Source organism: Mercenaria mercenaria, chromosome 6 (assembly GCF_021730395.1).
Source record: "Mercenaria mercenaria strain notata chromosome 6, MADL_Memer_1, whole genome shotgun sequence".
Lineage (NCBI taxonomy): Eukaryota > Metazoa > Mollusca > Bivalvia > Venerida > Veneridae > Mercenaria > Mercenaria mercenaria.
In genome coordinates, this window is record NC_069366.1 from 7,364,571 (window position 1) to 7,392,323 (window position 27,753).

The window sequence follows — 27,753 nt, forward strand, 5'->3', positions numbered from 1 at the left end:
ATTTTATTTGCGTATCCAAATTCACAGGATTTTACTAGTCAGTTGTTGATTCCCGGAAGTTAAAGCTCCTATACTTTAACACTTATTACGAAACGTAGCCTCTTTATTATCACAAATTTGATATAATGTTTATAAAAGTTTTAAACTGTTTGTGTGAAGTACAGATGCAGCATTAAGATTAAATGACTTTTTGGATTTATTTTTAACTTTGTTATCATCTAACATATCATAATTGGTCAGGTACATAATATTATTGCTAACTTTACACACGGCTGTTGAAAATTGACCATTTGACTAGAGGGTAATATTATGTACTAATACAATTTGCAGAATATCTATCCGGAATCTAACTTGCTCTGATCTTATGTGCATACATGTTAGTGTCACTATATAAGATTATGTCATAATATTGTTTTGTAACTAATGTTAGTGGTTAGAGACCACCAATTATTTTCCCATGGGCTTCCATTATAACATAATGGCCTGTAGGTGTTTACTTAAGTCGAATCAAATTTCTCTCAAGAACTATCTTAGTTCCACCAAAAGAACGGAAGAAAAACATACGTATAGTGATACTTTATTGGAGTATTATTCACATGAATGAGATGACTCCCTGTTTACATCGTTAGCATGGCGGGAGAGAAAACCGTTTGATATACTCTCTTTTTTTCAATACACATTAAATGTAGCAAGTACTGTAAAATGTATAATTAAATGCTGTAACTGTAATAAGTAATTTTAGTTAAAAATCGCTTCTTTTTTGTTTACGTTACTGACAGACATTACCTTATTCCTAGGTATACGGTTACCTTATTTCCAGTAAGTTCCCTGTATTTTTTTGAATTGGTGGTCTTTGACCCAGTATGTATATATATGTATCATAATAAACGTGAGTTTTTTTATCAAAATATCGATTTTATGTTTGTTTTCATATACGTTTAACGGAGTCCTCGAATAATTCCGCTGTCATATGATAACATATAAATTAGGCTATTGTCTATAACTAAGAACTAATAAAATTTAACGATTCACCAGAAACCCCACAAACTAGGTGTTTATCTCTCTATGTCTTTGACACTGAAGTTACAATGACATTATTCATCGATTTTCTTCGAGCAGGATTTTCAAACACAGCGATTGCGTGGTATAATCATGTATAATAATGGAAACATAATGTTCAACGCTATAGTACTTAAGTCGGTGTACTTGAATGAAAATCGGAAAAGATAACGACATTCACATTGTCCTTAACATAAATAGATCAAGTTCATTTGTTAGATAAGTTAGAAAGCGTTGATGTTAATGCATATGTTGATGGATAATTGGTTGGATTACTGAATTAGGTCACACAATACATGCCGTATATGAAAAAGTTAAAATGAACTCACAAACAGTTAAGGCAACATAATTCGTTTTCCATTGTAGACATACTTGTAGAAATACTACAGGAGAAAATGTGTTTTGAATTTGCTGCTATAGTTCTCGGCCTAACTGCAATATGGGTATATGTTTTGCGCGACTGGAGCTTTGCGTTTCTGGCTTATGCCATGTTTTTTCCGGGTGTCACTGCTCTGTTTATGACAGCAGTAAATGGAAGATTGATGTCGTTTTTGAGTAGACTGTCGGGTTCAGCGGAGGTAGGGTCATTTCTTTACTACATTCTTTGATTCTGTTATTGTAGTCGCTCAGTTGTTAAATAATCGAATTATATCCCTACAATGCAAAACTCACTAGTAGATATTGCCGGTTTATGTGAAGTCCGACAGAACATCGAATGCAGGTTATGTAGGGAGCGTTTCAAAACGTATTTATTTGTTGGGTAAGAGACCGTTTTTAGCTCACCTGAGTTTTTGTGATCACACTATGTCCGTCGTCTGTCAACATTTAGCTTGTGTATGCGATAGAGGCTGTATTTTTCAACTTACCTTCATGAAATTTTGTCAGAATGATTACCTTATTAAAATCTAGGCCGAATTCAAAAATGGGTCATCTGGGGTCAAAAACTAAGTCACTAGGTCAAATCAAAGAAAAACCTTGTGTATGCGATATGGGCTGTATTTTTCAATTGATCTTCATGAATTTTGGTCAGAATGATAACCTTGATGAAATCTAGGCCAAGTTTGAAAATGGGTCATCTTGGGTCAAAAAATAGGTCACTAGGTCAGATCAAAGAAAAACCTTGTATATGCGACAGAGGCTGTATTTTTCAATTCATCTTAATGAATTTTGATCAGAATGATAATCTTGATGAAATCTAGGCCAAGTTCGAAAATGGGTCATCTGGGATCAAAAACTAGGTCACTAGGTCAAATCAAAGAAAAACCTTGTGTATGCGATAGAGGCTATATTTTTCAACTGATCTTCATGAAATTTGTCAGAGTGATTACCTTGATAAAATCTAGGCTGAGTTCGAAAATGGATCCTCTGGGGTCAGAAACTAGGTCCCTAGGTCAAATCAAAGAAAAACCTTGTGTATGGGATAGAGGCTGTATTTTTTACTTGATCTTCATGAATTTTGGTCAGAATGAGTATCTTGATAAAATCTAGGCCAAATTTAAAAATGGGTCATCTGGGGTCAAAACTAGGTCACTAGGTCAAATCAAAGAAAAACCTTGTGTATGCGATAGAGGCTGTATTTTTCAATTGATCTTCATGCAATTTGGTCAGAATGATTGCCTTAATTAAATCTAATTCGAATTTGAATATGGATCATCTGGGGTCAAAAACTAGGTCACTAGGTCAAATTATAGAAAAAAATTTGTGTATGCGATAGAGACTGTATTTTTCAATTGATTTTCATGAAATTTAGTCAGAATGATTGCCTTGAGGAAGTTTAGGTTGAGTTTGAATATGGGTCACATTTGGTAAAAAACTAGGTCACTAGGTCAATCAAAGAAAAACCTTTTGTATGCGATAGAGGCTGTATTTTCCAATTGATCTTCATGAAATTTTGTCAGAATGATTGCCTTGATAGAATCTAGGTCAAGTTCGAATATGGGTCATCTGGGATCAAAAACAAGTCACTAGGACAAATCAAAGAAAAACCTTGTGTATGCGATAGAAGCTGTATTTAGCTCACCTGAGCACGAAGTGCTCAAGGTGAGCTTTTGTGATCGCCCTGTGTCCGTCGTCCGTCGTCGTCCGTCCGTCCGCCGTCGTCAACAATTTGACTGTTAACACTCTAGAGGTCACAATTTTGGCCCAATCTTAATGAAACTTGGTCAGAATATCACCCTCAATAAAATCTTGGGATGAAACGATATTGGGTCATCTGGGGTCAAAAACTAGGTCACCAGGTCAAATAAAAGGAAAAGCTTGTTAACACTCTAGAGGTCACAATTTTGGCCCAGTCTTAATGAAACTTTGTCAGAATGTTACCCACAATAAAATCTTAGACGAGTTTGATATTGGGTCATCTAGGGTCAAAAACTAGGTCACAAGGTCAAATCAAAGGAAAAGCATGTTAACACTGTAGAGGCCTCATTTATGACTATATCTTAATGAAATTTGGTCAGATTATTAATCTTGATGATCTCAAAGTCCAGTTTGAATCTGGGTCATGTAGGGTCAAAAACTAGGTCACCAGGTCAAATCAAAGGAAAAGCTAATTAACACTCTAAAGGCCACATTTATGACCATATCCTAATGAAACTTTGTCAGAATGTTAATCTTGATGATATATAGGTCAAATTCAAATCTGGTTCAGATGGGTCAAAAACTAGGTCACTAGGTCAAATCAAAGGAAAAGCTTGTTAACACTGTAGAGGCCACATTTATGACTGTATCTTCATGAAACTTAGTCAGAATGTTAATCTTTATGATCTCTAGGTCAAGTTCGAATCTGGGTCATATGGGGTCGAAAACTAGGTCACCGGGTCAAATCAAAGGAAAAGCTAGTTAACACTCTAGAGGTCACAGTTTTGGCCCGATATTAATGAAACTTGGTCAGAATGTTACCCTCAATAAAATGTTGGAGGAGTTTGATATTGGGTCATCTGGGGGCCAAAAACTAGGTCACCAGGTCAAATCAAAGGAAAGCTTGTCAACACTGTAGAGGCTACATTTATGACTGTATCTTCATGAAACATGGTCAGAATATTAATCTTGATGATCTCAAGGTCCAATTTGAATCTGGGTCATGTAGGGTAAAAAACTAGGTCACCAGGTCAAATCAAAGAAAAAGCTAGTTAACACTCTAGAGGCCACATTTATGACCATATCTTAATGAAATTTGGTAAGAATGTTAATCTTGATGATTCCTAGGTCAGGTGAGCGATACAGGGCCTTCATGGCCCTCTTGTTTTCAATTAATCTTCATGAAATTTAGTCTGAATGATTACCTTAACAAAATCTAGTCAATTTCGAATGTGGGCCATCTGGGGTCAAAAACTAGGTCACTAGGTCAAATCAAAGAAAAACATTGTGTATGCGATAGAGGCTGTATTTTTCAATTGATCTTCATACATTTATGTCAGAATGATTGCCTTGATTAAATCTAGGTCGAGTTTTAATATGGGTCATCTGAGTTAAAAAATAGGGCACTAGGTCAAATCAAAGAAAAACCTTGTGTATATGATAGAGACTGTATTTTTTCAATTGATCTTCATGAAATTTGGTCAGAATGATTGCCTTGATGAAATCTAGGTCGGATCTGAATATGGGTCATCTGGGGTCAAAAAGTAGTTCACTAGGTCAAATCAAAGAAAAACCTTGTGTATGTGATAGAGACTGTATTTTTCAATTGATCTTCATGAAATTTGGTCAGAATGATTGCCTTGATATAATCGAGGTCAAGTTTAAATATGGATCATCTGGGGTCAAAAACTAGGTCACTATGTCATATGTAAGAAAATATTTGTTTAAAACTCAAGAGACCACATTTTTGGTCCAATCTTAATGAAAATTGGCCAGAATATTTGTTTCCATGAAATCACATGTTTACACTGTTATGGTGTGTTTCTCAGATGAGCGACCTAGAGCCATCTTGGCCCTCTTGTTAACAGTATCGACGGGCAGTTCGGAACTAACCAGTGTTCCTGGATGGTGTACCAGTACAACTTTCTCTGTTCAGCACGTAACTGCCAACTTCTGCATAAGAATAAGTGGCGGAGGACGACTTATGTGAGACACAATGTCTGCTATCAGAATCACCAAGGACAGCATACACTTTGCATATGGATCGAACTCACTATACCATAAGATCCATAGACCTGCCCTTTCCTCACTAAGCTAAGCAGACGGGCAATTAATTTTTGTAATGACGAAGAAAAGTTACATTTACTTTTAGGACTGCATGATTTCTTTCCTTTCCCCGTCTAGTCGGAAAATCGGATGCGATACTTAGTGGAGTACTGAATCAAGCATTTTGCAGAATGCGCTACATTCGCACGTCCATCATTTTTCATCTTTGGTAAATGTGTAGAAAAGATTGTGAAAAACATAATTAAATAAATATAAAATATAAATATTTTTGTTATCATTACCGCTGATGACCATGCATGGGTTGCCTTTAAATCGATAAGATGCTGTTTATTTGCTAAACGATGCAGATAAGTCCTTGAGATCAAGTGTCATTGTTCTAAACTGTTCTAAATCTGACAAGCCTTTCATGAGTAATTGTCCGGAAACTATGAAACCGACGGAAAGACAGAATGAACAGCGCACTCCTATATACCCCGCAAACTTCGTTTGTGGGGGTATATAATTATGAAAGGTAGTATGTGATCTTTATGTGTAAAAATCAAAGTATCATCGAAAAGTCGTTCAGCCTAGGTTTTGCTACTCATATATTGCGAAGTGTTTTTGAAATCCAACAAATAGTATAGGAAGGTGTTCAGGACAGATTATATTCAAAACTGATTTTGAAGGCCATAACTCCGAAAAAATAAATTCGAGCGAGACGTACCAACGATATATCAACAAGACTTTAAACCAAATCACTCCCGTGAACTATCGTTGAAATCTGGCTTGGTAAAGGGAACTCCTCTAACGTCTTCTCAGAACATTACTATACGATCGTCCTCTTATGAACAGACAAAATGAAACTGAGTCCCGTCAATACCGAAGATTGTTACAGCGAACAAAATGCAAGTATGTTTTGAGAAGACCTAGAGGATTTAGTGCACATTCACAGTTCATTGTCCACATAAGCTAAAGCCGACAACGTTAGGAATATGTTATGCGTTTCATGCAAATAAGATATATCTGCCGGGTACAAAGTTCAAAGAGATTATTTCATCCTACGATACCACTTCAGCTAAGATTATGTACTAAAGTTAGATCAATGAACCCGATGTAAAAGAGATTGTATTCCATTTTAATCCAAACCGAATAAGCTCTTTATCAATTGTATAAAATAAAACCTATGATGTTATGTTTTCAGCTTTTGTTCTTAACCTATATATTTTAGCCAGTTCGAAGTCTCGTCTTCGCCGTAGCTGCTGTCGTTCTAGTGTATTGCATGGTGGAGGCATGCGTGGTCCTAGCTGTAAGAGCGGGATGGGCAAGGGAAGGTAAAATATTGAATTCCCCGTGTTACTGCAATAGGAATTTAAATTTAAATGCATGTCGATCTAATATACACAATGTGGGGGCATGTGTAGTCTCTTTCAGGATGCGTGGGGATAATTCGTCAGGTCCTGAGGGTCAGGTAACGTATTGAATTCCCCTTATACTGTAATAAACATTTCGGTTAAGTTCTGGTTGTAGTTCACTGCGAGATGAAGGCATGATTTTAGCTGTAACAGTAAGATGGGCAAGGCAAGGTTAAGTATGGAACTCCCCGTGTTACTGCAATATAATGTTTCGACAAAGTTCATGTTGTTCTAGTATACTGCAAAGTAGTCATGTGTAGTCCTAGTTGTAACAGTAGCATAGGTAGGGCTAGGTTAAATATTGAATCCCCATTGTTATCGCACGTAACGTTTCGGTTAAGTTCATATCGTTCTTGTGTACTATATGATGGGGGTATGTGTGGTCCTTGTTTTAACAGTAGAATGGGCAGGGCCATGTGTGAATTATTGAACTCGTGTTATTGTAATACAACGTTCAAATAAACTGAATAATATATTCTAATGCCAAAACAAGCGGGTGTAATGAAATTTGTCTGCTAGGTCCACACAATCGCCCTCATTGCAGTAAAATACAATGATATATCATAACCTGGGGGATTATCTAGTAAATATAGCATGCATTCATATTAGATAATCTTTAAGATATTGTATAGATAGTCTGTAATATGCATAATTTGTTTTGTATAAATTTTATAGTTCAAATTCGCCCTTTTCCTCATTTTCAATGACTTGAAAAAAAATTGAAATCCCATCTGAACTATTTTATATCATGTTCATTTTAGCGGAGATACGTAAGCACAGTATACATGAGCATAACAAGAACCGGTTGTCGGGGTTTCTACGAGCTGCTGGTGAGGAAATTGGATGGAGATGCTTCTTGCTACCATGTCTTCTTGACAGATATTCCGTTTTTACTGCATTTACTATAAGGTATTTGTGATTGTTTTCTTCTAGAATACCCATTTACCTAGTTACGTCAGAAAGTGGCTTTCAATTTGGTATGAAATACGTTAGGCGTGTTTGGAGGCAGACCTTCCGTGTATACTCTAATCACGGCCAATGTATTCATACCCGAATATTGATTTCTTTCTTTTACTCACAGATTTGTGTTCGCTTCCTTTTCCCAATCAAATCGTGCATACAGGAGGCAGTAAACAGTTTTCTGAGCTTCTCGGCCTAGAGTCGCCTACCTAACTTTCAAAACCTCACACAAAAGTCTGTAACCACACACCTGAAATAAAGATATTGCAACATTAACACCACTGTATGTCTATCGTTACAAACCATCTGCAATACATCTCTAATATCTAGTTTTCTGTTTACAAGACCTGAATTTTGTGCTCTCCCGGTCGCGGAAACTGATGACGAAAAAAGCTAAATTTGCCAATTTTTCAATCGCTGCAGAAAATTCCCTGAAAATGATAACCACAATTGCTACACTGTTCCATACTCCAGTAACACTGTAAAATCTGAAAATAAGCTGAAATATATGGGCCATCCGTACCGTTTTTTCACTATTCCGATTTTCCTGAGGCCCCTGCTAAAATGACAACCCCACTTTCAGCTAGCTCAGAGGAAGCATGTATACGCTCCTGCAAGTCATTACGTCATACTATCAAGATCAAGGCTACTCAACTGATTTTCTTTAAATAAGTGAAACTCAATTCTAGCCGCTGAAACTTCAATTCTAGCAATAATTATTATTTAGAAGTTCAAATATGCACTTCATTCCGTAAATTGCCTCTTATTTGTAAATTTCACCCGGCCAATTCGACACTAACAGCTGAAAACTGTTTACTGCCTCCACACTATAAAATTAAACCTGCAACAACAAACATTCTAACGTTGCGTCGTAACGCACACATTCTGTACCACTTGTGACGGCGTGACGTAAAAATACTGATACTGCAGTAAGTCTGCGCCTTTGTGGTCCCACTTTTCTGAAGTTATACGATCGATGTATGTTACTGGAGTATACACTCCACAAATCAAACATATTTGCTAGAACTGTAGATATGAAATCGAGAAAAAAGAAATTTTTCATTTGATAAAAGTTCACATTTTAAAGGCACCACAGGTTCTTTTGCAGTGAGACCTTGCCACATTTTGATGCGTACCTGTTACTTTGTATTTCAGTGGTATTGTATGGGGACTATTCCATGTACCTGTGATGATTTTATTGACATACAAACTGAAGCCCCAGCGTCCATATCTTACCGTGCTTGTGCAGTGTGTTTCGTGTATGTTATCTGCCTTTCCGCATGGATGGGTGGCTGTCAAATCAGGGTAGGTGAAAGGATATTTGAGCCGCACCGTGAGAAAGCCAACATAGTGCATTTGCGACCAGCATGGATCCAGACCAGCCTGCGCATCCGCGCAGTCTGGTCAGGATCCGTACTGTTCGCTAACGGTTTCTCTAATTACAAGAGGCTTTGAAAGCGAACGGCATGGATCCTGACCAGACTGCGCAGATGCGCAGGCTGGTCTGGATCCATGCTGGTCGCAAATGCACTATGTTGGTTTTCTCATGGTGCGGCTCATTTGTCTTCTTTCTTTGAGCGTGTGGTCATGTTGGGGACTGCACTGACCGTAATAAACATATAACTAATACACTCCTGTAGCAGGGCTACCGCTATCATAAACCGCGTAAATATTTTATTATATTTTATTGCTAGAGTATCATGACTAGGTTTAGTTTCAATATATAATAGTTACTAAAGGCACGTCTATGATAAGTTATATCACAACATCTGTGAAATTAAAAAGGAGTTATTGTGGGACTATTTGGAAACACACTATGCATCCCTTTTACAAATGTAAGCTATTCTTTCCCCTATCATAGTGTCTGACCGCCGTGACCGGTGAAAGGCTTCCAAGACGGTTTTCAATGCCTACTAAGGTTGTATCTATTTTCTGTCAGGTTTTTTTTTCAGGGTCTTGGTGGTGTTTTTTGTGTAATCTTTTTGCAAGACATGTGCCACATTGAATACATGCGTGTTTAGCTTGTTATGTTTTCTTAGATTTATGTTTAGCATTTCTGTTGTTTACATACTTTGCTTTTTATTATCTGTACATGTGTGGAGGGGGGCCTCCTGGACGGGACATATTTTAGGTAGTTTACGGTATCTAGAATAATCGCATTTATTGAACTATTAATGCGATATATAAATGTATTTTTCAGTTACTCTATGTGGGCTTGCAGCGTTATGCATTGGTTCTGGAACATTTATAATCCTACAGTGTTAGGCAGTATCTATACGAATACTCCTGGAAAGTATACTGGTCAGCAGTTGCTCATTAATGGTGAAGGATTGACCGGATGTCTGGTTATGTTACCGGTAGCACTGGCAGTGGTTTTAGACCTAAACTATCAGCTACTGACGGTGTTCTGATTAGTGAAAAGATGGGGTCTTTGTTACATAAATGCCTCATTTCTGTTATATATTGTATATATTCGAAACAAATTAAAGCGATTACGGATTTTTGGAATGCAAACGGAAAACATTGAGTTTGAAGATAACCCAGGAATATCACACCAAAGACAGTTGACGTTCCATAAAAATACGATCTCTATTTTCATATCTGTCAAGAGAAGAAACTGAGAGAATATTTGCTTACCACTGGCAGTTTTTAGTGAGGCATCAGCTGAAACTCAACGCACTTTTTATTTGCTCCGGGGAAGGGAGGACACTGGCTAAAGCGACGCCTATGTTTTTTTTTTGTTAGAAATATTATTCATCGACAACACCTTTTCTTCAATAATTTTACATAGATCAGAATAAAAGGGCTGTCTTGGTGTATTGTGTTTGCTAGATTGTCTTCCTACTTTCACACATAGAGACGTAGAAAATTAGACGTCTTTACTTTTTTTATCATATCGTAATAACGATTGCTGCTGATTTTATGACTTCATATTTGTAGCTGTTAAATTGCAATATAAAATGTTTTGTATGTCAGTTGATTGTGCATGTAATGTTAAACATTCTAAAGCGCATTATAAATACATTGCACGTATAATGTATTTTAACGGCCTTTTATCGAGCTTGAAATTTACATGACACTTACTCACTCATATCCATAACGGTTACTTGAAATTTAGCATATCAGACCTTCGTAAGCTATAAATGGTGCGATTTTAGCAAAGCAAGTAATGGGGCGATTTTTAGTATACCACCAAACTTTTAGCTAAAATAAGGGCGAAGTTTTTCATAGCTGTAATGGGGACGGTTGTTAGCTAACTTTGGGCGGATTTTAGTATATCAGCAAACTTTCAGCTGTAATTGGGACGGTTTTTAGCATACCACCAAACCTTCTCCAGCTATGTGGCAGTTTTAACATACCTCCAAACCTCTATCTATAAATGGGGTGGTTTGAGCATACAGCCAACTTTTCTTCAGCACTAAACTGGGCTGATTTAGCATACCACCAAACCTTCACATATAAAGTGGGTGCATTTAGCATACCACCAAACTTCCTTCAGCTATAAATGGGGCGGTTTTAGCATACCTCCAAACCTCTATCTATAAATGGGTTAGTTTGAGCATACAACCAACTCTTCCTCTGCACTAAACTGGGCTGATTTAACATACTACCAAACCTTCTTCGGCTATAAATGCAGCGAATTTAGCATACCACCAAACCTTCTTCAGCTATAAATGCAGCGGATTTAGCATACCACCAAACCTTCACCTATAAAGTGGGTGCATTTAGCATACCACCAACCCTTCTTCAGCTATAAATTAGGCGGATTTAGCATACCACCAAATCTTCACATATTAAAGTGGGTGCATTTAGCATACCACCAACCCTTCTTCATCTATAAATTAGGCGGATTTAGCATACCACCAAATCTTCACCTATAAAGTGGGTGCATTTAGCATACCACCAACCCTTCTTCATCTATAAATTAGGGGATTTAGCATACCACTAAATTCTTCACTATAAAGTTGGTGCATTTAGCATACCCCAACCTTCTTCAGCTATAAATGCAGCGGATTTAGCATACCACCAAACCTTCACCTATAAAGTGGGTGCATTTAGCATACCACCAACCCTTCTTCAGCTATAAATGCAGTGGATTTAGCATACCACCAAACCTTCACCTATAAAGTGGGTGCATTTAGCATACCACCAACCCTTCTTCAGCTATAAATGCAGCGGATTTAGCATACCACCAAACCTTCACCTATAAAGTGGGTGCATTTAGCATACCACCAAACCTTCTTCAGCTATGAATTAGGCGGATTTAGCATACCACCAACCCTTCTTCAGCTATAAATTAGGCGGATTTAGCATACCACCAAATCTTCACCTATAAAATGGGTGCATTTAGCATACCGCCAAACCTTCTTCAGCTATAAATTAGGTGGATTTAGCATACCGCCAAACCTTCTTCAGCTATAAATTAGGTGGATTTAACATACCGCCAACCCTTCTTCAGCTATAAATTAGGCCTTGTTCAACTAATGGGACGGCATTAGCATAGCACCAAACCTGTTTTAGCTGTAAATTGGGCGGTTAAGTATATCACCAAACTTTTTTCAATATAAAGGGTCGATTTTTAGCGTACCACCAAACCTTCTGCTATAAATGGGACGCTTTCTAGTATACCCAAAGTCTTCTCCAGCCGAAAATTGTAGTGATTTTGGCATAACACCAAACCGTTTCAGCTAAAATGGAGCGAATTTAAGCATACCAACAGACTTTCAGTAACGATTAGCAAATTTATGGCAAAACCCGAACCTTATTCAACTGTAAATAGGACGGTTGTTAGCACACCAACAAACTTTCCTCATTGAAATGGGGCTGTTTTTAGCATACCATCAAACTTTCTTCAGCTGTCGATGGGGAGGAGTTTAGCGTCCGACTAAACCTTCCTCAGCTGAGAATGGGGCTAGTTTTAGCAAACCACCATACCTTTAGCTGTTAATTGGGCACTTACTTTTAGCAAAATCAAACCTTTTCAGCTGTAAACTGTTCGGAATTTAGCATACCACCATCTTCGGCTACAAATCGGACGGTTTGTAGCCTACCACTAAACCTTCTTCAGCTGTAAATGGTGTGGGTTTTTGCGTAGCACCAAACTTTCTTCAGCTGAGGCTGGGGCGGTTAATAGTACTCTTTCTGTCACTGAACGTGAATGCAAAATAATCCGATATACTATCGAGAGACTAAAACACAGAAATAAAGGTCATGTGTTCACTTCTAACTTAGAATGTTGCAAGTTTAGCTTTCTTTTATTTTTTTCATCTTTATGATTCCAGTATGGCTAAAAGTCCTTTCATAATTGAAACTTTTCAGACAGGAACATTTATAATTGTATTTTGAACAAAGAAAAGAAATCCGTGTTACTTTTATATAATTTTTTTCTCGTTCATTCATCAGACTTAACAAAAAATATGATATGTTGGGTTCTTCCCATTTGTCAAAATCGCACTTAAACACATTCTTTCAAAATTATTGCAAAATTAAAGACACTTCTCTGTGACATTCTAGCAGTAAGAACTAACTGTGGCAACACAAAAAATACTATGTCATGGTAACAAAAAGCTACGCGAGTTCTAATGCACTTGGTGAGCACAGTCCTGTTCTGCCCAATACGTTACCGATATGTATACTTGTAAAGCCGATATTTGGTAACGTAATTAAACAGTATAAAGTTTTTTCTTACTTTCAGTCCTTGAAATCATTCAATACAAACTTGTCTACAACCTATATATGGTAACTGTTACCAAATTATATTAATTGTAATGTACCTTACAAATACGTTACCGAAATGGTAAAAAAAATCTCATTTAAAAGAAAATAAATATATATAATAATATTACAGATTTTCTTGACATGTTTGATGTGTCTAATCTGCTAAAAGATATGTGAATAATTTGAGATAAAATATCCTCAAATAAAACTGGAAAATATCTACATTGTATATCATTATTTAAAAGGCAAAATTTATCTTGACTAGTTTTTGTAAAATATAAATAATGCTATTTACACAATATAAATATATTAAAAATTCCCTTAGCCCAAATTATTAGTATTTATTTATAAACTAGTATTTTCTGGCGTTGACTTTTATAACTTAGATGTACTGTATTGCACCATATTGAACACATGTCTTCTTAGTTGGAAAGATGTGGAGAATGGAGATCGATATTATATAAATAGTCGTCCAATCAAATGAGACCTCCAAATTTTCAGAGAGAGAGAGAAAGAGAGAAAAAGAACTTTCTGTTGACATTCGCCTCAGATTATAATGTTAAGCCGAAAAATTTTTTCGATCCTGGATACAATAATCTCCATCAGTCAACAGCAGATCATAAAAGCGACTTGCTTGTCTGTATGCCACTCAAAACGGATCTTCTACACATTTTCGACCTACCAGTCAACTGGCCAAAGCAAGCACTCATTTTGTTTATATTAAAATCTACTTTAGTAACAGTTTTGGACAAGGGTCATTTTAGAACACAATTAAAAGTTTTAGCAAACCACCATGATTTCACTAAAGATAGGGCCCATATAAAATCGTTCAACAAGATCACTAGTATACACATGGAAGATAGGAAAGTGCGCGAAAGTCAATCTAATAGCTCACTGACTGGAGTGCAGATAGTTAAATGCGAGAACAGAAAATATCCAGAATGTATATAAAAAGCATTAGTAGGTATATATATTCAAACTGATTTAGTTCTTGTGTAAATTAAGGAGTGTGTGTCTTAACACATGGACGACTATTCGTATAATACCACGACCTAAATAGGAATATGTGGTTGCTTTCTGCTGAACACTGAAGTCTTTGCTAAATCCCTCAACCTTACAATTCATGCAGGGACATGCACGCACACCAAGGATACAACGTCCATACAGCCAGTATTAATAGTTCAGTTATTCACGGAAAACTCCGAAAAACAACGAAGTCACCCTTCACCTTTTGCTGACGTCACGTTCACGAAGGACAAGCAATGTAAGTCATTACGAAAATCTCGCGGAATAAGTCGGTGATTTCCGTAAGACTGTGAAGACAGAACACATCTCACGAAAAAATGACTGAGCAGTTTTAAATCCAGCTGGTTGTTGGAAGAGAGCACGTGATTTTGTTCTACTATTCCACCATCTTTAATGCAGAGCGTGAATCCATTGGATACATTTTAGTAAATTTTACGGTGTATATTTAAGTGATTTTTCTGTATTCAAAATTTCTTTATAAGTTAATACTAGGGATAAAGGATGACATTCGGTTTGAAATAATTTTATCCAAATATTTATTTCAACATTTAATACTCTTCTGTTTTATGGCATCGCTGAAAACTAAACATTTAATAAAATAAATAATAAATAAAACTACTTTTGTCTAAATGGACAAAGTCGTTTAAACAAAAAGAAATTATCACAGCATTTTGATAGAGAGATACAGTACAGGGCGTGTGTATTGTGCAAATCACACGGGGGACCACCATCCATTTTGCGGTTAGTTTTACAAAAAAGTAGAGTTGCGTTTTGAAAGAATCTATCACCATTAATATCCTGACAGACATATTCCCAGAAGAGGAATTATTGTGCTTTCATACATGTTTACTTAAAATCTACACAGCCGCTTTCCAGAGTTTACTAAAGCCACAATGTTTATTCTGTGCTAACACCTTTTTGTTACGTGTGTTTCGTTTTCATTATTATGTTACAAGTTGTATGAACAAAATCACGTGCCCTCAGCCTTTGCGCCCCTATCTCCAGAATTTAATAATATACACACTTTACAGTTGTAAAACAAGTAAGCAACAACCTTCACCAATAGACAACCTCTTACACAGAGTTACCGCTCCTTACACATTTAAACCTCGATCAACGTCTAAAAACACTCATTTCCATCTACTGGTAGATAGCGAACTGTTCTATTAAGTTTTCAAGTAAACAATAAATGTGGTAATCACGTGATTTAGACGTTGACACGAGATTCATAGTGAAGGAAGGAATCCTCGGCAGATATTGCTAAAAATAGAACGAACCACACCCACAACCACCACCATATATGCTTTCTGAAATGTTTATTGCTTAATTCAATATCATGAAGCAATATAAATTTGCTACATAAAGAAAATGTGTTGGCTAGACAGAGTGTTTTTTCAAACATGAAAGGGTGAACTTTTTACCGTAGCACGTGATTTGAAAGTGACCATCCCAAAACCATAGGCATATAAAATATAAACAATTTTGTTATATGGTTTCTTATCTGAAAAATTTTAACTTGCCTTTCATTTTTATTTAGATAAGAGTCCTAACATTTTCTCAGTCCAAGTGTGGGTAATTTTCTTTCAACTGATTTTGCGTACTTTCAGGGTGGTCACTTTCAAAGCAAATGACGTCACACAAGACGCACGTGATGTCATGGAGATATTTAACCAAAACCAATGAAATGTTACAAATCACAGGTAGATGATAACATAACTGGAAAAAAGCTGTTTGAAATTTACATCAGTCGCAGTCCAGCAGCCAATTTTAAATTCATAGTACAGCAGTGAATGTTCAAAATCACAGTACAGCAGTGAATATTTTAAATCTAGGCAGGTGCAAAGTGTTTGTGAAACAAACAACGAGTTTAAAATGTAAAATCTAAAGCTAATTCTTACTCTGGTTTTAAATTTCTATTTCTTTCTTCTTTTTTTGACAAAGCAAACGAATTCCATATATCTTCTTTATTTAAGGCAAAATACATAATCAATGTTAGGACACTGCGACTGATGTTAAAATACACCAACCAAAAGTTTATATGTTTTCAGAATCTGCAAGACTGATGTTTCATAGAAAGTGTAGTAATGTTGTATACCCTTAACCGACAAGTATTGCACTAGTAGTTTCCTGCTGTCATGTTATTGCTTTCTTTTGTCAACACTTCAATTTCTGGCAGCAAACAACAGATAAAAATGTTTCAATTCTATCTCCAAATTTAGGCCTAATGTTAAGACAAAAAAGAATTTACAATGTAGCAACTTAAATTTATCCCATTCTAAGCCATAAAGATACAGATATTAATATAAACCAGAGTTCATTCCCTTGGACCTGTTTAAACACATAGTTTAAAGAACAGTGGCGAACAAAAAAGCAAATATGCAAAGTTTTTAAAGACCAAAGTCTGCCAGAAAATGTAGCTGACAAATTGTAAACCTGCAATTTTCAAAGCATAAGTCAGATTTCCTTTTTCTACATTCATGCATCTACACTTGAAATAAGTATTAGCTATTCAAGAAATGTTTGCGAAGTATATAAACAATGTAGTTTGGCTACAGGAAATGTTAGTACCCTGCAATTTACAACACACATATACAAATAAAGTAAATACATATCATCATAATTATCATTCAATAGTTGGATTGAACCAAATTGTTTTTTTTTTTCCCTTTTTTGTTCTAATAAAAAAAAGCAATGAAATGTAAATATTTTTCATGATGTCAAATTGACCAAAAAAAAAAGGATAACCCAAAGTTGAGAGGTTTAATCCAACTACTTTACACAACCTATAAAGTAATTAAGTTAAAAGAATAGTGTTTTTCTTTTAAAATAACATGGTTTGTAAAATACATTAATTCAGTGGTTAATTCATGACAACATTAAGCACAAAAAATGTAAATCAATTTAACATCAAAATTCAAGGCACTTAAGTTTACTTTTCTCTAATGGAAGACAATTTAAATTGGCAAAAATTTGCTTTCATGTACTATTTGGAATGTAACAACCTGAATAAAATATGTTGCAACTGGAATGCTTATTGACCGGAAGACTTTTCCAAGTATAGTAATTATTATCAAAAATACAATATTTACATATAATAGGAAAACAATGGAATATATATATATGTACAAAGTCATAGCTATTCTATTCTATACAATTATACGCCCAAAGAATAATCTGCAATCAAATGGAAGACATTAGATTTTGTTGTTACAACAACAGCGTGTGCTTTGCACAAAAAAAACCTAGAGACATATTCTAACAAATGATTCTATATGTGTGTGTACATATTATATACAAAATGAAAACGTTCTTGTATGCGTAGAACTGTGCACTTGTTTTTTTTATATTTGGCGTAAATACACATTTTGCATAGATAATGTAAAAATGTACGGAAAATAACATCCTGTTAGCACTTTGAACACAATGAAGGCACTAGATTCAATGAAATATGAAGAAAACAAATATGTAGAAATTCCTACATATGTCTGGAGCATGCAAGATTCCTATATAGGTGATTTTGTTTCTTTTATTTAGACTCTCGTTGAAGTTTTAATATTGGATTTTATATAAAGCTTCTGTTTATTTCATAAAAAATACTAGGTGTATTTTGATTCTGATAAAATGATATTTTTTCTTGACTAGATCAGTAATTCTCATTTGATTTTATTCATGCTAAAAGCTTTAAAAGTCTATGTATACACTATGATTGTATAATATTTCATCATTTAAATATTTACAAATCAAAATTGAAATAAACTATACATGTATGTCAACAACAATATTATATTTCACTCTAACAACACTAAAGTTATGTTACTGCATTATATGAAAGCAATAATAATGGTGAAAATAAGATCTATGAAGTAAAATATGTATGTAAAATTAACAGAATATTTACAAGCATTCAGTTTAATGTGTTGAAATTAATAAGAAACAACCTAATGCAAAAAAAAAAACATACTACACTTTTACATAAAAATTCATCAGATCAACTTAACAATCAGATACATCATAACTTTGAGACAAGTAAAAGTTTCAATGCCACAGCGACAAGGAAAAGTCATAAATATTTAGATCTACTCGCATGAAAAAACAACTATGCTTTAGGGAAATCGATATGCTAATTACATGGTTTAGACCTCAATTTTACCAAAGTTTAGGCCATTACTTCATAGCAACAAATGTGGCAAGATAAACAAAAGTATATATTTAGTAAGCGATAATTTCTTAAGTCAAATTCTAAAGTTAAGGCAATGACGTATTTTGTCCAAAATAATCTCTTTTACGGAAGTTATTAATTTACTGAATTACTTGCCGAAATACAAGATAAAACAAACTTTTTCTAGACCTGGGTCCTCTTAATACTCCAAAATAAAACCTTAGCATAAAATTCATTGAATAAAAAATACAAAGCATATATTAACATTCATTTGTTTTCATTTCTGTGGTTTCAATACTTTATCCAGTATTTACGATGCCAGGAATAGCTCAACCATTCTATTTCCAACAATTTGGTGATTTTTCTCTGCGACTGCGCGTTCCGCTTCGCCGCGTGAAGCGAACGATATCACTACGTCACCACTGGGCAATCCTTCTGGTGTATACTGCACTTGAATACATTCTGGACTCACCTATTAAAGCAGGGAAAAAACATGTTGAAAGTAACTTGAATTTTAAAAGGTTAATATTGACGACATAATCGCAAATCAGTTTTATGTAAATTACGATGAAAGCCTAAACTTGGATCTTACAATAAAAATAATTACTCGAACTTATAAACGAATTGGATGTTAATGCCTAGTTTCACAGGCCCAAATACAATCAGTTTCTCAACTGCATCCTGTGTTTTATTGTCTCCCCGAGGAGGAAATTAATGCAATATTCATCACTGTATATGCATTATTGTGATAAAAAATCTAAAACGAGACGATAAGATTTGAAGAAGATATTCGAGTGTAAATATCTGTTCGTCTTCGTAACATAATATATCGAATGGCCTGCGAAAATATTCATTAAATAATATGCATGCTTGAAAAATCATAATTATGTAAAAATATATTAACAAAATTTTCTTAATAATTTATTTTTAAGAATGGAATACGAGGCATATCATCAACATGAAATTTCTGATTAATATTGCAGGAAAAGTGTAAGAAGGTATTAAACATCTTTTGAAGAGCAGACGACAAATATTATGAAGAGCAGCAGACGATAGAATAAAAACTAGCTATATATGTAAGTATAAACTGGTTAATCAATGCAGTTTCATCTAGTCGTATTCATCAACAATACTACAAGTAAACAATGCAATCAATTTTGACAATTTTTGCAGAAAATTCAAAATTTGCCCGATGTGTTTGATAATGTACTTACTATAATAAACATCTGAAGTTACAATCTTTTATAAATTTAAATTGCACCGAATGTTCAGAACATATTTAAAGTAAAATATGTTAATGTGAAACAATAAACTGTGCTGATGAATACGGACTTTCGAAAACAATGTAGCGCTAAAACAACTGCACATAGAAAGGAACCAAATGTGACAAGCATTCATATGGACTTCCAGGTTTTCGTCTGAACAGTTTTTTAAATAACAATTTAGAAAAGCATAATTCCTTCGAAACAGCAAAATCAGCTAAAGTTTTTACAATAACAGGAATGTTATGCACGCAAATCCCGTGCAAGGCATGAATTTTAATGTTCAGACAATCACATATGTGAATGCTTGTCAGCATGTTTAGTTTAGAGATACATCGTTAAGAGTAATATTTTCAGAAAAAAATAGTGCTAAAATTCGAAACAGGAAGTTTATTTACGTGTAAACTTCACCTCTATAACAATCAAATAGCGTAAATGTATAAATATTTGAAGTTATATTATATGGAGAAACGTTGTATCTCTAAACACAAACCGTGTTATTCACAGCAAACGAGATGATCTATACTCTTTTGATTTGTTAGTGATTAACATACATGTGCATCCCTCTATTACATACAAGTATACCTAGCGCTGGATCCGTCCATGGTCGATAACAATATATCCCTGTTATTTTTGCTTCTCTCAAAACAATATATTAGATTTTTCATATTTACAAGTGCGTTTCAATGATTCTGTACCTACGCAACTTTTGCAAAAGTTTTTGCCAACCTTTTAATGAATTTAGACGGACATGTAATGTAAGGGCGGTAAAATTCCTTTTTCTTAATCTAACAAACGTTTGTACCCGATTACCGGACTTATAGATAAACAGATCTTCCTTGTTTTCGGACATACTTTTTTTCTAACTCATTAATCGGACTTCTGCATATTTACATACATGTTCCCGGTTTTCGGACATACTTCTTTTTACCCATGGTTTTCTCTTTTTCCCCAGACATATCTCCTTTTACCTATTAGATATGCTCCATCAGATTACAAATATAGGTTTCCTGTTTTCGGACACAATATTGTGCAATTTTATTATTAAGTGACAGGTATAAAGATTCAAATTAACCTGTTTTATACAGATCACGGGCAATACGGTTGATAACAATCTTAGTATTGAGTTCTTAATTCTGGGCAAAGGACGTACCTCCGGAAATCCTTGAAAGAAATTTAGGATATCTTGCAGAGAGACATTAAAAGGGAGGCCCCGCATTACGACCATGGATGGTCCCGTGTTAGTAGTGAAGTAAGTCTGTGGTGAAACAGGAGGTGTAGGGTACCAGTAGATTATCTGTGGGAACATGGCTGGTCTTGGAGCAGCGGCGGCTATAGGCGTGATCCCTTGCTGGAAAGGTGAGGCATACATTGGCTGTGGTATGTGTGTGAAAGGCAAGGCTGAGCTGAACGAAGTAGCAAGGGGGTTTGTCGCTACCCCAGGCAGTGATGGTAATAATGCTGTAGTACCTGGAAAAACAAATCATACATGCAACACTGTGTTCAAAAAATCTGAGACAGATTATCTCATGTAAAGCATATAGGTAACTAGGCAGTTTAATAACATAAAACCCCAGTACCCAGTATATAATGTATCATACTGCATTACCATACAGTTAAGAATAGAATTATTCTACTGTGTAGTTGTTTGAAAAAAAAAAAGTTTTTTTTTGTTTAAATGACGCTAAAAAAGCTTTTAAAAACATCACAAAAAATGTAATGGAGAAGATATTTTACCAGGTGAAATTATTTGTCGTTGAATAATTGGTGAATGGGTGATAGTTGGAACAGCGGCCTGATGAGCAATTGGCGTGACTGGAGACAGCGTTGGTGACGTAATTCCGTGTGTAAGAACGAGGTTCATATCCTCCCCTGAGCACTGAATGACCTCTATGACGCGTTTCTTTCCCGCGTAAATAATTTGTCGTCTGTGTCTGTTTATTGCAGTAAGTTGTGCTGCCTCCTCGGAGCTCATCTGAATAAACGCTTCGCCTGACGGTTCTCCCTATGTAAATTCAAGGTCAAAGGTCAGTGCTTAAAAAAAGTAACTCATTTTGTCTCGTGTAGAATAGGCCTTTTTGGTCTCACGTTTTCTCTCAATGAATAAACAGATATTAACATATTCTTTTGCAAAATTTTATAATCTTGAGTGTATGCAGACAGTAAATTGACGTTAACAACATCTATCTTTTGAAGTTTTAAGCACGTTCTATGTCAGTAATGTATAAATCTGTCAAGTAATGCATCTACACATTAGAAACACGAAAACCTTAAACAGAAAATCATGTTTTTAAATTGTGTCTTACCTGAGCACTGTAAACCATGTGAACTCCTTGGTATACAATAAACTGTGAGAACTCCCCTAGGAACGATAAAATATCTGTGACTTGTGACCCGCCTGGTAGATTCCTCAGGCGAATACAGTCTCTCTTGGTCCCGCTGGTGATTAGAGACTGTGGGATATATGGTAGTGCAGTCTGGGGCGGTAACTGGGCGATAAGTGGTGGGAGAGCAACTTGACTCTCCTGTGGTTCCGGGTTTCTTGGGTCCATGCTTCTGTTTAAAACCTTTAATGACATGTTCATAAATTTGATATTGCCATTCAAACATGTAACAGCTATTCCCTGAATGAAGTACGAACATTTAATTACTAGTTTTCTTGAACTGCGTGTTTCAGCATAAACATCTGAAGAAATATCAGCAGAATTTCAAAGTGGTATGTTCAAGTTTTAAGTGGAACCCTTAAATTGCATTACAAACATAACATACCATGTCTACAGTGATTTAATATCGTTCTTCTTATAAATAACTGATGTTTAAAGCATATTCTACAAGTGAGTTTTCAAACCTGTTCCCTCCATAAATACTACACATTTCATTTCACCATTAAAAGGGTGTTACAATAATTCGAATTTTGAAATTGCACGTACTTCTGCTGTTTCAAACAAGTTAACGACCGTGTAGTCACGGTATTTTTGCTAGTATTCATATATCAAAAAAAAAAATGCAATGACGTCAAAAATTGCAATTTATCTTTGTTTAAACTGAAGATCTTAAAGTCTACTATAGCTGAAAAAAATAGAAACGAGTGCGAATTATTTGAACACCCTTTACATGAAAAGCAAGCAGAAGAGAGAGTGAGTGAGATGGGTGTACCTGCTGAACTTCAGCGGTGGTAGATTTGAACAGTTCTATATAACGAGTGCCCATGATATCCCTGTGTTTTTTCAGTGCTTTATCAGCCTCGTCTTCCGTCGGCATCAAGACGAAAGCGTCTCCGGTGGACCTTCCGTCGGGATAGTGCACAAACAGAATACCATCTTCACCGTCTAACACATCGCACACGTTTGGTTCCCGGGCGAAGAATTCAAGCTGGAAGCCAAACACATAACCAAGAGCAGTTAGATGGAGTAAATATAGGTGAATATTCTATTGCTGATAAACATGTAGACCAGCCATGCAAACCAGTGAAGCTTTTTGTTTTATCTGGCTAGACTAGACGAGGCGAGGCTTCCCCATCACACATCATATGTATATCACGTGACCTGCTACCACGTGTGGTGGGTTTGTCTCATGCCTGTAGTGTGTGAATCAACCCATTATAAAAACAAACCAAGCACGTTCTTTAATTAACAACGGTGCTCCAAGAAAGAAGAATGTAAGTGTTTTATATATACATTTCTAGCAACGCAAACTAGCACAAGCCGAGCCGTCAAATAACATACTGTTATTTAGAAAAAAAAATCTTGATATTTTTTTATACTGAAGTAAATGAGTGATGGTATTTATAATGGAAAGATGAAAAAAAATTCTTGATGAGGTATGGATTTTATCTAATGTTACACGAAACTAGACTTAAAATTCGTATTTATATGTACAGAAATTAAATATGATATATGTGTTGCCTCAAACATTTTACTAAAATCACTCAAGTGAAGAAAAACATGAAAACAGTCATGAATTTTAAAAAAAAAAACCAAGATAAAGAAGCTGTAACATGGAAGTATATGTTAAATATTCTCTAATCTACCACTCAAAGTAAAACATGAAATGAACCATATTGTTATGTTAATGTTAATGGACATATATTGTTCACCGTCCATACATGGTGCATATGTATAGCATCTTTATCACTGGTCACATAAACAGGCTGTCAACCACCTTAACAAAATCTTTAAAAAAAACATATAGGGCACCTTAACAAGAACTTTCGGAAGTACGGCATTTTTTCTCGTGATATATAGGAACTTCGAAGAAAAATTACAGGATTTTCAAAAAAAAAATAAAAAATATATTGTAGATTTTTTTGGTGAGGTGTGTGAAAAGTACATAATAATGGAACTCTGATGCAAGGAAACATTACAGTTTAAGCTAAGAAAAAAAAAGAACAAATGGACTAAATTGAACTGATTTTTTATTTCAATAATATAATGTATTTCCTGTTGTTTTTTTTTTTGTATTTAAAGGCTATATAAGAGTTCATTCTGTTCCATTCAAAGAACTGAGAAATCTGTGGGTAGCTCGAAAGAGGAATGAAGCCCAGTAAATGAGGAAAATGCTAACCAATTTTTCTGGCTTTTTAAAATACAAAAATATTGGAAACAGAGCTTTGAAAATAAAAAAAAAATGTCCCCAGAAATATAGAGAGTATTTTTAAAATGTAAAACATACTGTCATTATCCGAAGGAAAATACCTTAAGATATATATGAGACTATCTAGTTAAAAGGTTGACTGCCTGCACAAACTCAGCCTCCACCTAATACCGCCCATGCACAAGAGTAGCAGAAGTGTAGCTCAGAATAAGGTGTCTCTTGTTTGGTCAACTGACTGCATTTAAAGTACTCAAATCACCCTCTACCAAAATAATTGTAATTACAGGGGTGGAACTGTTACTAATGTCATTTAAGGAGGATTGTAGGAGAACTTCTGTGCTAATGGGAAAGCCTCTCTGGTTACAGAAACCACGTGACACCTACAGTGTTACTGAAAATAGTAAATAAATTTTAAAGATCCATCCCGTTTTATATGAAATATGATGATTGAAGACGGCCATATTCCATTGCACGAGGCACTCACGAGACAGCCCTGCACCATCTTAGTTCCTGCAATATGATTGGCTGATTTTCTATCACCTCATTACCATATCCAATATGGCGACCAAAACTCTAGAACCGTAAGTCCTTGTACCACACTCTGAGTACCATATCATAGACATAGTAAGCCTTCCCTAAACTTACCTTAACTTACAAAGTAAGATTTAGTTTGTTTTATCATTCGTTTTATGTAACCATGATAAAGTGTTTTCCATTCGGCTGAAAATTCAATACAGGAATGTCAGAGGTATATCCCGAATTTTCTATGCTAAGTATTTTCATTTAAATCCTATTTTCACCGAAACGTGTTAAATATGTTCAACTTAAAATGCTAGAATTTTAACTGTTCTATTGTGAAACAGTCACTTTTTATATGAAAAACATTTCATGAAATGAGCTTCTAATTTTATAACTAAAGTAAACTTACTTCATAACATTTTTTTTTCTGGTGTACTTACTTAAACTCTTTATGGTGACCTATTTACACTAAGGATTAATAATGGTAAAAAGAAAATAGTTTTCTTTTAATACCACAAGGTAATAACGTGACAATGCTTAACACAAAATAAAACCAATTCAACTAATGAAGTTATCCCGCTTTAGCCGAACATGCCAAAAAAAAATGCATTTTAGATTTTTCTTAACAGAAAAAACATCTAAATTATGTTACTATCTGTGCCTGTAAATTTAATATTAATAACATCCTGTGAAAAAAAATCATATTTGTATTAAAACATGATAGTAAATATGGACATAACTCTTTGGAAGGATATTTGCCGGAAAAAAAGTAGTACCAGTATTATAATAAGGAAATAAGTAATGTCAAACAGAGAGAACTCACGTGCGCTGTAAACGAGATTTATTGATGTCACTGAAACACTAACCTTTAATTTTATGACTTTACTTCAGGTTAATATATGAACTGAATTAAAATGAAAAAGGGACACATCTGTGCAAATTTTCTCGATTTTTAGTAGTGACACTTCCAATCTCGTTGTATGCTTACAAGATTTTGGAGAAACTTTATCAAAATGCAACTGAACTTACATATTTCTTTATCATAATATTTCTGGTAGTACCTTTAAACGTACATATTCTTAAAATATTTCAAGGGTGTTAGTATTGGATATATGAGATTTACTTTGAACTTACCACTTGTTGTGTTGTAGCTGTGAATGGCAATCCGCGCATGCGTATGATAACTTCCCCGCCACGTGACAAGAATGCCTGTGCCTCTGTATTGCTGCCTATAAACCAAAAAATAAAGATGCTACATGATTGTCAGAAATACACTTAACTTTGGTTACGGGATAAACCCGCAACCAAAAAGTACAATTTTACGTCGCTGTTACAGGATTTTTAATTTATTTTGATGATGTAAACAACTCCAAGCCTAAAACGGTCTCAAATTGGGATGCTTTGTTAGTACAAAGGCTGTACATAAGCATACCCATACCGCACTATTCCACCTACATAAAATTTTCTGCATTTTGGGCGTTTAAATGAGCTAGTCAAATTCGTTTTGAAGCCGGGCCTTCGTGCTTCCAACTTCTGTCGCGCCAGAGTAAATAGTTAACAAAATATTTGGCAGACTGTCTTACCACTGTACATAGGGAGTGCGTGAGTACATATGCGTCATTTGATGCTGTATCTTGCATAACAAGGGGGTTTTACGCATCAGATTTTGCTAGTATATAATGTATTGATTACTTAGTAAAATCTAATTAGCCGTGCTCCGTACCGTGATCAATACCAGAATAATAAAACACTACGTACGTTTCTGTAACAGCTGGTATACAATATCAGATATCATATATGTACATTTAACATACTTCATCTACATATCTGAGTTCAAACATTCAACATGTTTCTCTATCTCTGAAACATAGATGTATACGAACAAACTGGAACATCGTATACAACTGACAATATTACAGTATTTCATTTTTGCTGTTCAAATTTTACTGGTTCAGGTAAGTGCTAATCATTTGTGAGGACATTTTAATCCATACCTCCAGCTACATTCAGAAAGTCCTTTCCAGTGGCTTTATATACTTCTATATATCTTTGACCTATATGATGTTTATGTCTTCTTATGGCAAGATCTCTCATTTCCTGATCCTGAAATCTGACTAGAGCTTCACCGTTTCGTCTTCCTTGTGGACTAAGGCAAAGAGCTACACCACCCCTGTAATTAATGTAATATGTTTACTGAAATGTTTATACTAAATTATTTCAACTAGATTGTAACAAGATTTTAAAAACTTATTTAGTCATTCCCAGATTTGTTTCCAGGAAAGATCCAGTATAGGAGTCACATGAGGACGGACAGTCGTTTTCATTTTATGCCATTAATAATGTACACACTGAAAGATATAGCGTGCATGCATGAATAATTCATAAAATACAAAAAAATGCAAATTACCATCAATATATCAAAATGTCAATATGTGTTCACTTTATTCTTAAAGGGTCATAATGGCTTCGGTTAGTGTTAGTTTTTGTCATGAATATAAAATATACCAATTTCTTGCAATAAATCCTTTTTGTCCGTAATAGCTCTATCAATATCTGTCACAAGTCTGAATATTTAATTAACAACTTAGAAAACATTATCAAGTCAATTAGTTTTTAATACCTCCTTTAATAGCACTGGCAGTTTAAGTTCATATGCAAAATTGAAAGCAGTGCTTTTCCAACCAAGTAAGAATGCGCACTCTCTGTCTAGTAATCTCTGTTTTTACATAAAATGAAAATTATTATTAAACTGTAAATTATGCAAGTAAACTCACTTTGCAATATTTAATCCTTTGAAGAATCTCGCGATATCTTGGTCCGATGATTGCCATGGTAACCCACGTGCTCGTACCACAACCTCGTCGTCTACGATATCTGTTTTACTACTGTAAAATAAGAAAAAAGGCACGCATCATAACAAGGA

General features: G+C 35.0%; 2 protein-coding genes across 3 annotated transcripts in view; one reads left to right on the plus strand and one right to left on the minus strand.

Annotated features, from left to right (window-relative positions):
- Positions 1–354: 354 nt before the first annotated feature.
- Positions 355–10,593, plus strand: LOC123550716 (uncharacterized). The gene is made up of 5 exons (XM_053545022.1): positions 355–1,637; positions 6,410–6,512; positions 7,355–7,502; positions 8,709–8,858; positions 9,754–10,593. Exons 1-5 carry the CDS (start codon positions 1,455–1,457, stop codon positions 9,962–9,964), a joined length of 795 nt encoding a protein of 264 aa, XP_053400997.1. The 5' UTR covers positions 355–1,454; the 3' UTR covers positions 9,965–10,593.
- A 2,326-nt stretch (positions 10,594–12,919) lies between these two features.
- Positions 12,920–27,753, minus strand: part of LOC123549834 (epithelial splicing regulatory protein 1-like) — a 31,692-nt gene continuing 16,858 nt past the window's right edge. The window contains exons 6-13 of one of the 2 annotated variants that reach the window (XM_045338271.2): positions 27,605–27,715; positions 26,825–27,000; positions 25,965–26,059; positions 22,875–23,090; positions 22,025–22,285; positions 21,456–21,723; positions 20,872–21,188; positions 12,920–18,928 (exon numbers count right to left, since the gene is read on the minus strand). In XM_045338271.2, coding sequence (XP_045194206.1) covers positions 18,767–18,928; positions 20,872–21,188; positions 21,456–21,723; positions 22,025–22,285; positions 22,875–23,090; positions 25,965–26,059; positions 26,825–27,000; positions 27,605–27,715 — 1,606 coding nt within the window. In that variant the 3' untranslated portion in view covers positions 12,920–18,766. The remainder of the gene's footprint in view (positions 18,929–20,871; positions 21,189–21,455; positions 21,724–22,024; positions 22,286–22,874; positions 23,091–25,964; positions 26,060–26,824; positions 27,001–27,604; positions 27,716–27,753) is intronic. The other variant, XM_045338272.2, reaches the window with a different exon arrangement.